Genomic DNA, 16,982 nt, shown 5'->3' on the forward strand with positions numbered 1-16,982 from the left:
TCCTCCGGCTCAGCCTCCCAAGTCCTTGGGATAACAGGCATGTGCCACCACTTCTATACAAAAAATATCATATATAAGGTTATTGCTAATATTTGTATATTTTATGTAAATAAGAATGTTTTTCTTTTTTCTTTCCTTTACAGAAAAGATGCTGGGGATGAAACAAAGGACTCACACATGCTAGGCAAGCACTCTACCGATGTTAACTTCTATTACTGAAAAGTCAGAGTATTCATAAATACACGTTTTCAACATCATTGAAATCTATTAAGAAAAGAAGTCAAAACGTAATGATGGGTATTTTGGGGGTTTTGTGCTTTTCAGTGAATGCTAAGCTTACACATTTATCACTGAGCTACATCCCCAGCACTAATGATGGCTTCCCCGCCTCCTTCGGTACCAGGGATGAACCCAGGGGAGCTTAACCACTGAACCATAGCCTTAACCCCCCCCCCCCTTTTTTTTTTCATTTTGAGACAGGGTCTCACTAAGTTGCTGAGACTGACTTTGAATTTGCGATCCTCCTGCCTCAGCCTCCCAAGACATAATGATGGTTTTTAAAGAAACTAAGAATCACCTGTGTGAGGGCAACAAACTACTAATTCAAAGCTTGCATAAGGGAATGTTATGCTTTTCTAATTTTTTGAACAAGTACTACATTCAAATGGGTCATAAATTCAGAAGTTACACAATAGTATATTGTGAAATGTCTTCCTTCTATCCCCTTTTACCCAGTCAACACCCAGACGGGCAAGCATATTATATTTCAATGTGTCCTTCAAAAGCAGTCTCTGTACATATAGTTCAAGCAAAAAAGTACATTTTCCCTTTAAAAAAATTTTTATGACCTTTATTGTATTGTTCAAATGAGGAATTCTCAATAAATGAGCTTGTGAATGTTAAACGTATTTTCAACATCAGATATCATAGTCTTATGTTGGCAGTCTTGAGGTATTTTTATGCTGACATCACACTTGCACCTTTCTCAAAGTTGTGGGAATTTCATTGGGTTCCTGAGGCACAAACAAACACTAAGCAATGGTCATCTAAATGCAGACAATATTTACGAAACACTAGACATAGTCAAATATTGGGAAAACTCCTGGCTCATAATGCTTAACCAACATTAGATTCACAGATGCAGGGCTCATGTTACAGTAAAAGCAGGAACTTTAGGACTGTAACACCTTTGACAATATTTAACTATTGTTCCCTACTAATTGTTCATGTTTTCACACTTGCTGGTCTGCCTCAGATGTTCAACTGGATGGTGCAAGACTCCCTTTTCTCCTGGACCTGATAGTCTTCACTTATCACACTACACTTCATGTTTCTGGTTCCCTATGGGCTGGTTCTTCAAGGCAGGGACTGTGACTTACCAAAAAAAAATTTTTTTTTCTTGCGGAAATTGGATCCAGGGATGCTTTACCACTGAGCTACATCCTGTCCTTTTTGAGACATGGTCTCCCTAAGTTGCTGAGGCTGGCCGCCTTTCTGCCTCATCCTCCAGAGTCAACTGAGCAACCCCACCCAGTGACTTACAGGATTTTTATATTACCAATCCTATTATGATGCCTGGCAGTATTAGACTTTCACTTAAAAGTGTTGAAGGGGAAAAAAAAAATACCAGAGGTGATACTTGAGAAGTTAACACCTAAGATTAGGTGTTTGTCAGCCAAAACAAAAGCACAGAGGTGAAAAAGTAGTTTGGAAAACTGAAGAAGTTGTGTGTGAATGAAATAACAGTTTAAATTAAGAGGTAAGGTGGAAGAAGTAGCATGGGATGCTTCCAGGGTGAGGTTCAAAATCCTCAGCCTAGACATGATATTCCAAGAGGTGAAGGCATTCGCAACTAGCTTTGAACCACTCCAGTTCCCTGAGTTCTGGCTACAATTGCTTGCAACTTTCTAAAAACATATTCCACACTTCAGTCTTCCCTTGTGCTTTGTCCATTGCTAAGATACTCTTCTGCCTTCTTCGAAATTCACCTCGATTGCCAATTTCACAGCAAAACTTTATCTGATCCATGGGAATACAGGAACCTTCCCTGTACTGACTATCATGGTTTCTCTTATAGTTCTTTGATTCATTTGGTTCCCCACTAAAGTCTAAGCCATGCGAATTGGATGTTTTTAACTTTGCCTCTCCAGTTTCTTCGTGGTAGATACTGATATATTTGTTGTGTTGCTGAATAAGGCAGACACTCCATTTCTCACTATGTTCCCCTCCTAATATCTGAAAGCCCAAGGACTCGCTCTACAGATTGCAGCTTCTGGTTTCATTGGTGCGACTTAAAAGTGAGGTTGAATAATTAATTTAACAGCCTTTACTGCTGTTACTCTGTAGTCAAACTGCGTGGAAGTTTGGCCAGAATCCATAGTTGTTTGCATCAAGGCTTTCCAAACATTCCCTGTTTAGCTCAGCTCCATGATACCTGCCATCGACACAAAGCAATCAGTAAGATCCAGGAGCCACCAAGGTCGGAGACGGATATAACGAGTGCCTAAGAGCCCCGACAACTTCGTAGTCTGGTGAACTAGGAAGCTTTGGACTGCGCGTGGAAAAGAGCAAGAGCCAAGTCTGGGAGCTTGGTCCAGAAGTAAGGCCCGCCTTGCTCAGCATATCTTGCACAGCGCGTTTCTGGAACCTCTGGGCTCAGAACCACAGCGGTTAGAGACGACAAAAAGGTCGAAGGAGGCGCCGGGGGCTGCGTGCAGGGCTTTGTTCCAAAAGGTTCCCCTTCTGCACACAGCTCCTGCCCGGGACCCTATGCCCGATCCGATCCCTTCCTGGTCCTCCCCAGCGGTGACCATTCCCCCACTGATTTGGAAACCCCTAGTTGCCTCGGAATCGCACCAGGCCTACGCCATGCCGGCTCCGGCCGGAGACATCAGTACTTTCTGGCCCGCGCAGTGGAGGAAAAGGCTCGAGAATATTCCATGAGCCTCAGCAACCCGGGCTTGCGCCCATCCCCACAAGGCCATTCGGCACAGCCCTTGCCGGCCCGAGCGCCCCCGCGCCGTTGCCGGGTAACCGCGGGGCGGTGGCAGGGGCCGAAGGGGCGGGACTTCCGGCGAGTGACGCGTCGGGGCTCGGCTACAAAAGACGACGGCTGCGGCGCGCCGGGCGGAACTTTCCAGAACGCTCGGTGAGAGGCGGAGGAGCGGCGGCTGCCCGAGCTGCACAGAGTTACGCGCTCCTTCCCACTCCCCCACTCGGCCTCAGCCCGCTCACCGGTGAGTTTCAACCCTCGCGCTTCTCCTAGTCTCCTAGCTGATGCTGTTAGCGGCACCAGGAAGCCGTATGGAGCCGCAGTTGGGAGGCGGTTGGCTCCGCGTGGGCGGGAGGGTTGTCGGTTCCTAGATTCATAATTCCATCTTGGGAGGGCCGGTGTGGTGCCCCGGCAACCTATCCTCATGTCGCCGGAAGAGAGTCCAAGACCTTTCTTGAACCTCCCCTGCCTAACCTAAGCTCTCCAAGGAGCTGCATTAGGTTTCCCATCCGTGCGCGCCCCCGCGCCCCTCCGCGCCCCTCCACCCGCGCTCGCTCCGGGTGGGCAATTCTGCGCGCACGCGCAGGAGTGAGGCAGGGGCGAGGGGCTGCGAGAGGAGCCGGGCGGAGGCTGCAGCTTTCGCTTCTCCTATCTCCCCTCCCTCTCTTTGTTGAGGGCAGGGCTTCCCCCTCCGCCCCTTCGATCCAGGGTGGGAGGGAGAAAGGAAGGAAACCTTCACGGTCGGCACCAAGTGCAAGGGGGAACCTAAGGACGATTAAACTACGCCGGCCTGAGGGGCGAGAGGGGTTAGGCTGTGAAATTGGGGAGGTTGTAAGCAATGTGACAAAAAAAAAAAAAAAACAGTTAAGCGCTCCTTCCCCAGTAACGAACTGGGTGCTTGCTTTCTGGAACCAGTTTCATAAATCCCTCCCTCAACCCCTGTGTACCTCAGTGTCCCTTGGGGGCGGTGTATGGCATTTATCAATGTACAAAGACAGTGGAAATATAATAACCGAAGGAGTGAACCTTGGATTACTGTTGTCAGTCACCACCTCGGGGGAAGGGAGACCGGAAGAATCCAGATTACAGTCATGTTAACTTGTCAGTACGGAAGCTGTAGTGTGGGAGAGAAGGAACCAGCTGCTAGAACGCTTTTGAATTCTCCGATGATTTTTCGTCTACATTTTGTCTACTAGAACTTGTAGCAGAATTATCACAGGAATTGTTAACTTTCTGTGAAGTTGAGCGGAAGTGGTGTTTTTAAAGTCAGATTTGACAAAGAACAGGTCGCTGTGCCCTAGCCCTGACTTTACTAATTAAAAACTACCAATTGAAAGCTGGTTAAAATTGCATTTTATTTCAGGCTGTAGAAAATGGTGAAAGAAACCACTTATTATGATGTTTTGGGGGTCAAACCCAATGCCACCCAGGAAGAATTGAAAAAGGCTTACAGGAAACTGGCCTTGAAGTACCACCCTGATAAGAATCCAAATGAAGGAGAAAAGGCAAGTAATATTCTTTGCCAATGTGTATAATGTTTCTATTACTAAATTGAGTGTTTAGTATAGTGGTCACGTTTGTAACTTTTTTTTTTTTTTTTAAGAAAATTGACTTTCTTTTTCTCAAATAGTTTAAACAGATTTCACAAGCTTATGAAGTTCTCTCTGATGCCAAGAAAAGGGAGTTGTACGACAAAGGAGGAGAACAGGCAATTAAGGAGGGTGGAGCAGGTGGTGGTTTTGGCTCCCCCATGGACATCTTTGATATGTTTTTTGGAGGAGGAGGAAGGATGCAGAGAGAAAGAAGAGGTAAGAAAAATTTAGTACATGCAGCAAATTACAGTAGCTGTTGATGAAGAATTTTTTAAAGAAATCACTTATTTTAAGTGCTTGTTGATTTGTATAATATTACAGACCGACCCATAAACTGCTTCTGTTTGATTTCTGATGTATTTTTTTAAATGAGATTTGGTGTAACTAAAAATAGCTAAGCCAATCAAGTGGTAACAAATGAGTGCTTTTAAAGCCCTTGCTTGGACATATCCAGCTCCCTTGGGTTACCAAACATAAGGGTACAAAGCATAGTAACAGAATTTTAAAACCCTTTTGCAAATCTTGCTTGGTTCCCCAGCTCTGGAACCCATGGTACATACCTTTTTCAGTCAGGTGAGTGAAGTTCAAAAATAAACTATTCAAACTCATACAGCAAAGCAAATAGTAGAGCTGGCATTGAAAACACGGACTCATTAATGTTATACAACCCATTATCTATTTAATCTTTATTTTCTCAAAATATGTACATTGACTACTTATCAGAGAAGTAGTCTGTAGGCTGTACAAATATTGTTTGTAGCATTAGTGTTCAACTCAAGAGAAGGCAATCTCACTTAGTTCCATATGTAGTTTATACAAACAAGGGCAGATGAGTAGATGAAATTTTTGATAGAATAAATAGGCAAGCCATTAAATTTCACTTTGATCTTGTAAAAGTTCAAAAAGGCTTGGGAAATTGTTCATTCGGTTATTTTTATTTTGGGATCATCAAGGAGAGGATTATGTTAAGTTTATAAGGAAGAAAATCAGAACTCTAAATCACTTGTTTTATAAATCATTAGGTGGTTTGTCCTACAGAAAAGTATTTGTAGTTTTGGGATTTTTTTTTTTGTTTTGTTTTGTTTCATTTATCTTTTTTAAAATAAAGAATTGGCCTAAAATTTAACACTGGCAAAATCCTACAATCCTATGTGGCTTCAATCGTTTGTCCAAACTCTAGAAACTTATTTTTTCCTTCCCTGTACTTTCCACATAAAGTGAACTGGGAGTGGTGGTATATGCCTGTAATTTCAGACACTTGGGGAGTATGAGGCAGGAGCATCACATGAGCAACTTGGCAAAAACCTGTCTCAAATTGAAGAAGAGCTGGGGGTGTAGCACAGAGGTAGAAGACTCCTCAATTCAGTCCCCAGTACTGTAAAAAGAAGAGTTGGTGAGAAAGGTGGCTTTCAGCATGCCAAAACCAACTACATGGACTATTTGTGATATAGAATCCAAAGGTGAAGGTAGGAGCAGAAGGATATAGTTGTTAGTGCTTCACACTTTATTTAGGAAGTTAAAATGTTCAGTAGGCATGTTGTACAGAAAAGAGTTTGAGAACTTGTTTTCAGTTAGGCATAGGTAATACCATTGGTGGATAAAGTCCTTGTGGAAGAATCATTAGCTAGAAACTTATTAACCATTGGTGAAGGGTTTCATTTCTGTTGTCTTACTGTCCTTATGTGATCTCAAACCTCCACTCCCTGTTCTAATATAAAAGTGATGTGTGGCGCTCCTTTGAAAGCTCTGACCACCTGAGGATCTTTAAATATAAATTTGGGACAAAAAAGAAAATACAATTCTTCAGTTGCAGTAGTTATTACATTTTATTGTGTGCCCACTAAGCACTTGTGACTAATGGCTGCTGTACTATTGGACAGTACAACTAAAACATTTCCATTGCTGCAGAAGGTTCTGTTGGGCCAATGCAGTTTTAAAGGTATGAGAAATTTATCCTTTAAAATAACCAGTGCTGGCCCTGTGGTAAATGTGCTATTCCTACTGAATCAGGAAGAAGTAGGAATTGATATTTCAATGGTTCTCAATATTGGCTTCCCTGGCCAATCTTGATTAGTAGGAATTTTCTGTGCTAAAGAATGTTTGGATGAAGTAATTGACTGCGTTGCTCAATATCAGAGCTTCAAAGAAGATATTGGCACAGAAATAACATGTTTGAATTACTTGTGAAATGTACCTGGCTGGGGTTGTAGCTCAGTGATAGAGCACTTGCCTAGCATATGAAAGGCAGAGTGTTTGATACTCAGCACCACATATAAATAAAGGTCCATTGACAACTAAAAGAAATTTTTTAAAATTAAAACATTTAATTTGGAGGTAATATCTTTGATTGCCTTATTTCTGAGATGGTACATGGGTGTCCTTGGGCAGGTTATGTATGCTCTGACCCAGTTTTCCTCATCTGTAATTATATCACAATTTGACAATCATGTGATAACTTTCTATGAGTATGTACGTAACTGATGATGGACCCTTAGAAGGCTCATCTTTCATTATTCTTCACCTTTTTTTTATAGTGCCTTCAACACAAGATAATAGTATTTAGATGAATTTTTAATGAGTAGTGTTTTGTTCTAGGTAAAAATGTTGTGCATCAGCTCTCAGTGACGTTAGAAGATTTATATAATGGTGCAACAAGAAAACTGGCTCTGCAAAAGAATGTGATTTGTGACAAATGTGAAGGTACAGTCTTTTAACATCCTTTACATAACTGAAAATGGAGCTGTGACTGTAAATAGTTAAAACTGACAGGTATATATGCACTACTATAACTGCAGCTAAACTTACATATAATTTTCTTTTAAACACTTAAGGCCGAGGTGGTAAGAAAGGAGCAGTAGAGTGCTGTCCCAACTGCCGAGGTACTGGAATGCAAATAAGAATTCATCAGATAGGACCTGGAATGGTTCAGCAAATTCAGTCTGTGTGCATGGAGTGCCAGGGCCATGGGGAACGTATCAGTCCTAAAGATAGATGTAAAAGCTGCAATGGAAGGAAAATAGTTCGAGAGAAGAAGATTCTAGAAGTTCATATTGACAAAGGTGAGTTCTGATCCACTTCTAGAGTGAAATCTTAAGTGCTGTGGCGAGTTACTATTAATTTCTAAAGCACTTTCTTAATTAGATTATGATTCTGAAACCCTTCAGTGTAACAGTCATTTTCTGGCATAAGTGGTTCTTTAAATGGTTGAATTATGTTCCATCCAAACTTAATTCCCGTTGCACCGTAATTCTTTCACCTTTTAAGATTAAATTATACTTAAGCTCTATACCCATTTTTATATTTTTTAAGAATTATTAGATTAAGGGATCTGCATACTTTTAAGGATTTGAGAAGAGGGTTTAAGTGAAGAATGGTCTCATTCAAATTTATGTCTTAAACTTTGGAGCATGTTTAAATGTTCTTAATTGTCCACTTCTTATTTAACTCTTCTGCCCATTATTGTTTTAAAATGCTATGCTATATTTCTTTTTCTTCTCCCCCGCTTTTTTTCCCCCCTCTTTGAAAGGCATCTCACTATGTTACCCAAGCTGGCATCAAACCACTTGGCTTAAGCCATCCCCCTGCCTCAGTCTTCTGAGTAACTGGGACTGTAGGTGTGTGCTGCCATGCCTGTAGCAATGTTCTGTTTCTTAATTGATTTGTAAAGATTTAGATGACTTTACTGTTTTTCTGGCTTTTCAGATTTTATGCTGTAGACCTCTCAGTTTCAACCTGATGGGCTCTAGGTTATAACTACTGAACTATTTTTGTGCATTTTAGGATTTAATTATTTTGTCATTTTTCTCAATTTTGTCAACTAAAAATTTTAGGTGTATTACAGCAATGCATGTTTGTTTTAGAAATGTGTGCAACCCTAGAGAAAAAGTTTGTGAAACACTCAACATTATGGTAATGATCTCTTTGAGAGTGCCATTATAAAATGAAACTAATATTGTACCTACCAAGCTGAAATTGTTAATATTATGAACATTTTTCCATAATACTATACAACTCATGTTAATTTAAGTAGCTACTGTATTAAAGTTGCCCTCTGTTGTGCATCTCCAGATTCAGCCAACCTTGGGTTGAAAATGTTTGGGGAAGAATGTATTTGTACTGAATTATAGACTTTTTTCCCCCTTATTTCTTTTTTTTTTTTTTTGGCGGTGCTGGGGATTGAACCCAGGGCAAGCACTCTACCAACTGAGCTATATCCCCAGCCCTAGTTACAATTTACATTGTACTAGGTGTTACAAGTAATCTAGACATGATTAAGTATGCAGGAAGATGAGGTTGTATGCAAATGCTGCATCATTTTATTGTGTAAGGTACTTCATCCTCATTTTGGTATTTGAGGCTGATCCAAGGACCAATCTCCTGCTGATATCAAGGTATAAGTATATTCTACCATATAAATCATGATATTCCCCTCTCACCCTCAGTGCCATATATTGGAAAATTTTAATTTTTCTTAGCCAGATAACTTTGACATATTTTCACAAATTTGATTTACAAATTAATTTAATTGACCCATGATGAGTAGGACTTGTGCTTTGAGTTTTCCTTTCTGGTTCAATGCCTTCTCTTAAACACAGCAGTATACACTTAGAGCGTTGATTGCAAATGAAGTAAGTAATGCTGTGCTCTTTTCATTGAGAGCAGCCAAGAAAAATTAGCTGAATTTAATTGCTTTACCTGTATAATGAGAGTTGCTTTGCCTAGTATATAAAGACAGATTATTAAATTTTGTCAGTGTGCAGCACTGATTGGTATTATGGTTTTAAGTCCATACTGGAGTATTTGTGTACTAATTTTGCTTTAGAATAACAACGTGGGGAGAACCTGTGGAAATGTAATACATAAAATATTAATCATGGATTAACCATAGAATCTAGATTGATCCATGGAAATGCATTGTGCTGCTGACTGCATTTGTATGGGTTTAATGTTTTCTATACTATACTATAAAGTGGAATCATAATTGCTTATGTTCAGTGACCTTGGTAATCATTGGTTCAATAGTTTACTGCTGCAGTATGATCTGCAAACACAAGGTTTTCTTACATAAGTTGTGTTGGTGGTGTTGTTATAGCCTTTATGGACTAAAGTATATGGGACAGAGAAGTAGAAGTTGAGAAGAATCTCAGTAAAAATACTGATCTTTTAAAAATATCTTGCTGGAAAATCATCTTCCCTGTGTTTTTGACATTGACCACAGCAAACCTTCTCCCCCCGCTTCAATAGTTTTTGTTGTTGTAGTGTTGAGGGATCAAAACCAGAGCCTTGCTTACATATGTTGGGCAAGTGCTCTACCATCAAGCTGCACTCCCAGACCCAATATACACATTTTTAAAATATTTTTAATCTAGATTCTCTATTGTAAATAGTACAGTAGTGAGAAGAAAGTTGATTTACTGTTAGATTTAATGTAAGTAATTTGAAAAGAGTTCTTAAATGTGATACAGTAGAAGTAGTTGACATTTATTGTTTACAATGGTAATTTGCCAGTTTGGTACTAGCATAGGTATTTTGCGGGGGAGCACAGTTTATTGCTTTGCAAATTTGTGTATAGCTTGAGTTTTCTCTTATGATGTCCCTCTCATTTTCTTTAATGTGATAGTTTAGGCATTTTTGCTTAAATCCTCTCAGCAGCCCTAATGAGGTAGGTGTCTTTTTGAAGAAGTTGAAACTTAGTTCCCCAAAGTAGTCGGAAAACTAAATAGCACCTCTGAGCTTTGAAGCCTTGTCTGCTTGCTTCTAGTGTTTGTTCTCTGTTTGATAGTTTTCTTCTAATTAAGAAGTCATTAGGGCTGGGGAGATAGCTCAGCTGGTAGAGTGCTTGCCTTGCAAGCACAAGGCCCTGAGTTCGATCCCCAGTACCGCCAAAAAAAAAAAAGTCATTAGTCATTTCTGTGATAATTTAACATTCAGAGATTTTCATGTACCCACAAACACATCTGTGTGTGTTAATAGATTTTGCAGTTCTCAGCTCAGTGGTGGATGGATATTCAGCAAGAGTACATATTGTTCTCTTGTTTTTAGGCATGAAAGATGGACAGAAGATAACATTCCATGGTGAAGGAGACCAAGAACCAGGACTGGAACCGGGAGATATTATAATTGTGTTAGATCAGAAGGACCATGCTGTTTTTACTCGGTAAAGACTCAAATGACATCTTGTGTATTTGGTGGTTTTTATTTGTTTTAATTTAAATGAGCTTTCCATTACCCTTAGAACATTACTTCTCAAAATCCTAATCTGAAACTTGAAAGGTGTGTATATCAATTAGGAGATATTTTCTGTGAACATGAATGGTAGCAGGTGGCTGGAAGGAAACATCCCTAGACAAAATTTTTTCCTCAGTCTTTGTATAAACAGTTAAGGTAAATGTCATAAAACTTTCAAGTATAACTATCTAAAACCATCTCAAAAGAAACAAAAGCAAACAAAAGTTTGGGCTTAGGTATAAGTAAATTCAAGTCTACCACTTTAAAATATTTAATACTGAAAGAACTTGTTTAGAATGAATTACATGGGGATAGTTCACAAGTGTCTCAAAAATAATGAGAAATGCTGCCAAGTTCAGAATTAGATATATCAGTAAGGAAATTCTTCTATCCTTGAAATTGGTCGTCTCATTACTTAATTTCACAGAGCCTAAATAATCTAGGACCCAGCCCAGGTCTGTTCCAGTTTGTACACTGTAATATTCTCTGTCCCTGATGTGTATTTTTTAAAAATATTTTTTAGTTATAGATGGATACAATGCCCTTATTCTTATGTGGTACTGATGATCAAATCTAGTGCCTCACAGGTGCCAAGCAAGCACTCTGCCACTGAGCCACAACCCAGCCCTGTATTCACTTTCTTTAAACCTCATCCTTGTGAGAATTGATCTTTCCCAAGAAACCTGATTTTAAATTAGGTAATGAAACAATTCAGGAATGTTAAGTGGTACAGGTAACCAGAATGTGTGGAAGGATTTTTAATTTAAGCCTTATCCAGGAATTGATGTTCCCAGTTCTTAGCTCTTTTCCATTTGGGGGTGGGGGAACAGCTATATGTGAAAGGTACCCCGTCTGTTACTAAAGAAGAAAGCAATGCCTACTATGGTACTTTAAATCATTGGAAGTTTGAGAGGTGTAAATATGTGCCATGTTTGCACTGATACAGACGAGGAGAAGACCTTTTCATGTGTATGGACATACAGCTGGTGGAAGCATTATGTGGATTCCAGAAACCAATATCCACTCTTGATAATCGAACCATAGTCATCACCTCTCATCCAGGTATGGTAACTTGATGAGTTTTTCTCTCTTCTAGTTTTCCTGGTCTCCTGATAACTAAGAAGTAGAGGCACTTGGAGGAGATACTGGTGTTTTTCCTTCCTCTATTGTATATCATTTCCTGGGTTGATAGGAAGCCAAAAGGTCTAACCTCTTTTTTGGTTGCCCCTGGAAAATTCATAAACAGAAGAGACTAGGATTGTTTTGCCACATAAATTAACTCCTATCAATTAGGACATTTCCTTTGTTGTGTTCCTTGCCATGTAAACATAGAACCATACTTAACTTGACTTTGATGTTTTTAGGTCAGATTGTCAAGCATGGAGATATAAAGTGTGTGTTAAACGAAGGTATGCCAATTTATCGTAGACCATATGAAAAGGGTCGCCTAATCATTGAGTTTAAGGTAAGTTATAATACTCAAGGGTATTTGAGAATGGTTAGCTTATTAAAATCTGGTACAGAATTAACATTTTCTGAATGCCAAATAGCCACATTTATATTCATATTCCCCCTTGCATAGAAAGAAATACCTTGATCTCTTAATACTACTACCTACTCCTATTACATTAAGCATATTTATTAAGTTGGGGATGGGTTTATTTGCATCACTAAGAAACTTTTAAAGTCAGAAGAGTTTTGTTAATCTCTTAAGGATTAGACATTTCCAAAGGTGAATTCTTATGTTTTAAACATCTGTTCTCTGAGTAAAGCAATGCTAGAAGGAACAATTTTTGGTTTTGTTTTAAAGACCTGGTTTTGCCAGGTAACTCATGAGTTATTTGTGAGATTGAGGCAAGAGATCACAAATTCAAGGCCAGTCTGGGCAACTTAGATCTTCTGTCTCAAATTTTTCTTCAGAAGGCTGGGATATATAGCTCAGCACTTGGCCTTAACAATTAGCACAAGACCCTGGGTTTAATCTCGGTACAGCAAGAAAAAAAGATGACCTGACTTTTGTCATAATTTTTAAACTAGGGTTCTAGTTGGTTCTAGTGTTGGCCTTTAGCGTATTCATTTAAAAATTATGTTTTTCTGGGGAAAATGGATTCATGATACTTTGAGAGGCTACTGATGAAATCAAATTAACAGTAGAGATTTCTTTTTGTAGGTAAACTTTCCTGAAAATGGCTTTCTCTCTCCTGACAAACTCTCTTTGCTGGAAAAACTCCTACCTGAGAGGAAGGAAGTAGAAGAGACTGATGAAATGGATCAGGTAGAACTGGTGGACTTTGATCCAAATCAGGAAAGACGGCGCCATTATAATGGAGAAGCATATGAGGATGATGAACATCATCCCAGAGGTGGTGTTCAGTGTCAAACCTCTTAATGGGGCCAGTGAATAACACTCACTGCAGGCATTTTATATGCAGTAGTGAATAAGTGAAGGACTATAATCATAATATGCTCACTACTTGCTATTGTTTTTGTTTTAATATTCAATTATAGTAGTGTTTTAAAAGTTAAATGAAGAATAAACGCAAATATAAAAGCTCTGACTTTGCCCTGTATGTATGATGACTTCAGTGTGCAAGAAGTTGTTTAATACCTGTAAAAACTACTTTTAAAAAAGTTCCCCTGGCATCTTAGGCCATACCTTGTAATTGATTTCAGCTGTGTATGTGGACAAACTTAGACTGAAATACTAGGTATATGTGTTGGTTTCAGTGTATGACCCTTCATTGTTAAGCTATAAAATTAAAACTGTATTTAACTGGCAATCAGAAAAAGAAAACTTAATTTGTAGAGGAGTGTTGGTCTGTCTAGTTATTTGTATTAAGTGGGATTCATTGTGATGCCTCTGCATTCTATTGCCTCAGCTTACTTGAAGGTGGCATAACATATAATTTCCCTTCTGGTATCAGTGAAAGAAATGATACCTTTCTAAAGAAGGTGTTTGTCATTATATGCTGCTTCTTAAGGGCTTGCACTTGTAGAATTGCATTCCCTTCTATTGTGCCATCTTTAAAAAAAAAAAAAAAAAAAAATATATATATATATATATATATATATATATATATATATACATACACATATATATATAAAATTGTGTTGACCAGTCCTGGTTACATTAATTTTCCCTTCTCTTTGGACCATGATAAGCCCTCGTAGTGAATTCCAGAGCTGGATAACATAGAAATTAAAATGAAGAGACCTATACATGGAGAAGTAGTTTGCATGTATAATATAGGAAGGTGTTCCTTAGGTATGTTACAGGCTTACTTTAAACCATTTGACTTATGCTCCAAAGTAACTGTAATTTGATGTTGGTAGTCTAGCGAATATGATGAATAGCTTTAACTGTATGTTTAAGTCATCATATGTTCACACGCTTAAATCTGGATATCAGAATTTAAGCAATTCTTGAAATGTATGAATGTCTCCTTAATACACTGATTACAAAGCATTTCCAGTGTGTCACTACAGGCTTTTTTTTTCCCCCCCCTCAGATCATGAAACCATTAGCTTCTAATTAAGATACATAGCTTCATTTTACTTAAAATTAGTAACAAACTTACTAAAAGATAATTAACATTTCATATTAAACATGGGTGGGGAGTGAAAGTGGAGGGTTGACTTGTTATGAGTTGAGAGAAAGGGGCTTTAAAAACTAGTCAACCTGAGGGTAGGAACTTTTTACCTTAAACATTTCTAACCTGGAAGTAACCTGAAAGTTTCCCTCGTACACTAAAAAGGAGAATCTAAAACTTGGGATAAAAAATGATACCCAAATCTTCAGTGTTGGTTTGGCACTGGTTCTCAATCTTGGCTACGATTGAAATTACCTGAAAAACTAAAACTGATCTATTCCCACTTTGCAGGGATTTGGATATAATTGGGCTGGGTGTACATGAAGTTGAAAACCATCAACACGAGTAGTACTGTATTATTAGTCACCTAAGACGGTATTGTCATTGTCAGGAGGACTTCCCAACATGGTGCATACTGTATTTCATAGCAGTTTCTCAACAGTGGAAAAGGAAGCTCTACAACCACAGAGTGAATGCTAGCAAGCTGCACAATACAAAAATGCTATTCTTGGCCACCTTCATCTTTCAAATTTTGTCATCTCATCCATCTTTGGAGACTGGTTGCAAGAACTTAAACACATTTTTCTATGGGGAAACTATCCTGTAGTCTACTGGCTTCTCAAATTTGAATGTGCTTTCCAGGCCCCACCATCAGTTTGATGCTGTAGGTCTGGGGTAGGACCTAAGAATTTGTCTTTCAAACGAGTTGTCAAACAACATTAAAAAACAGTGTTGTGGGCTGGGTAGATAGCTCAGTCGGTAGAGTGCTTGCCTTGTAAGCACAAGGCCCTGGGTTCGATCCCCAGCACCCAAAAAAAAAAAAAAAAAAACCAGTGTTGTAGCTTAAGTAAAACCACAGCAAAGACAGGTACAGATTCTTGTAATTTCTTTCTTTCTACTTCCCTCACTACCTGTGGTTTGCCTGGATAAATATTTTAACAGAATGTGGAGAAACCATCCATGGATTCTTTGCCTTAGCCCAAACCTAAAAATTGAGTAAAAGAGCAAGACAAAACTTGAGGCAAGGAGAGGGAAGAAATGGAGCTCTGGAATCACCTGGTTTTCAATGTGTGCTCCATGCAAGTTGTGTCATTAAGGAATATAAGTCTGGAAATCGTTTCTTCCTATTCGCAGAGTCTTAGTAGAATCTCTCTACTAAAGTGGTTCTGAGACCACTTCAAGGCATGATTGCATAGTAAGGTAGAGCTCAATAAGGGCTATATTAGCAAAAATACAAATTGAGAGAACATCTAGGGAAGAGAATATTGTACCTGAAATTTCATTTGTCACTTAATGTTAGTTTAAAATACCTCGGTTGGTATTTCACATATTAAGTAGGGGAGGATAGGACATATGTCCTTATTCTAATGGACTTCGATGCCACATATTTTTGAGTGTATGTGCTAAAGAGGAAGGAGTGTCAAGTCTGGTGGGCCTAGGCAGAGTACCTCCCAGGAACCTAAACCCATATAATTTCAAAGGAAGTGCACATTGATCCCTGGCACCCAACTCCCCTTAGCCTCTGCCATCACACTAGTAACATGATCCTGCCTGGGGGTTGTTTCTCTTCAGATCAAGCCCAGGGCCTCCTGCATGCTAGATGAACATTTTAGCACCAAGCTCTTAGTCCAAGGCTGTTGAGTTTTGTAAAGTAAAAAAAAGTAGCACCACCTGATCTTAAGCCCCTAACCCCATGTCATTGGTAAGTAGGGTGGACTCCCCTGCCAAAATGGCCTAGACTCAGGTGCTGCTACTTCTTTCTGTAGAACCAGGGGCACCCAAAAGGAGTGTTGGCTCCCCTCCTGGCCAAGCTGCCACCCTAGTACAGACAGCTGGCAAGTCTTAAGTCCCTCTCTTCAGCCCTACAGGGCTGGCCACACCGGCCTTTAAAAAGAAGATATAAGACAATGAACATGCACGCCCCTTTTTTATTATGGTGCTGGGGTTTGAACCCAGGGCCTTGTACTTGGAAGGCAAGCATTCTACCAACTGAGCCATATCCCCAGCCCTGCACTCCCATTTTTTAACCCTATCTTCAGCTTTGTGTGCAGCAAAAGGCAAAATATTTAATTTTGTTTGCTTGTTAAGATACATAGATACATGCATTATGTTAATTTAAAAATGTAATGGCTTCCAATCCAGGCTTATGCCTGGTCTCCCAAGACTACTAATTTGTCCAGCATTTGCCTTGCTGCCTCACAAAGTTTGCCATTCCTGGAAAGGTTCCCTCTCCTGAGATGCCAAACGCCTATTGTTTGTTCTATTTAGTTACATGACAGCAGAATGCATTTTATATATTCTTTTTTTCTCAGTTGTAGGTGGACACAATACCTTTATTTTATTTCTATGTGGTGCTGACACTGTAACCCAGGGCCTCACACATGCTAGGTGAATGCTTTACCACTAAGCCACAACTGCAGCATTTTGATTCATTGTACACAAGCGAATACAACTTTCAATTTCTCTGGTTGTACATGACGTAGAGTCACACCATTTATGTAATCCTACGTGTAATGATTGTCTCATTCCACTATTTACTATCCCCTGCCCCCTCCCCAGCACTTTTCCCCCCAGTACTGG

At 39.5% G+C, this 16,982-nt stretch overlaps 1 protein-coding gene across 1 annotated transcript; it reads left to right on the forward strand.

Moving 5' to 3' along the window:
- Nucleotides 1-3,081: 3,081 nt before the first annotated feature.
- On the forward strand, nucleotides 3,082-13,622 carry DNAJA1 (DnaJ heat shock protein family (Hsp40) member A1). The gene is made up of 9 exons (XM_079112217.1): nucleotides 3,082-3,236; nucleotides 4,356-4,497; nucleotides 4,623-4,800; nucleotides 7,180-7,284; nucleotides 7,416-7,643; nucleotides 10,627-10,741; nucleotides 11,759-11,874; nucleotides 12,177-12,277; nucleotides 12,983-13,622. The coding sequence occupies exons 2-9, from the start codon at nucleotides 4,366-4,368 to the stop codon at nucleotides 13,199-13,201; spliced, it is 1,194 nt and encodes a 397-aa protein (XP_078968343.1). The 5' UTR covers nucleotides 3,082-3,236; nucleotides 4,356-4,365; the 3' UTR covers nucleotides 13,202-13,622.
- The last annotated feature ends 3,360 nt before the right edge of the window (nucleotides 13,623-16,982 follow it).

This window comes from Sciurus vulgaris, assembly GCF_902686455.1.
Source record: "Sciurus vulgaris genome assembly, chromosome: 15".
Taxonomy (NCBI): Eukaryota; Metazoa; Chordata; class Mammalia; order Rodentia; family Sciuridae; genus Sciurus; species Sciurus vulgaris.

Coding starts and splice junctions, on each gene's coding strand:
- DNAJA1 (XM_079112217.1), top strand. CDS start 4,366: ATGGTGAAAGAAACCACTTATTATGATGTTTTGGGGGTCAAACCCAAT. Junction 4,498..4,622: donor ATCCAAATGAAGGAGAAAAG/GCAAGTAATATT, acceptor TTTCTCAAATAG/TTTAAACAGATTTCACAAGC. Junction 7,285..7,415: donor GATTTGTGACAAATGTGAAG/GTACAGTCTTTT, acceptor TAAACACTTAAG/GCCGAGGTGGTAAGAAAGGA.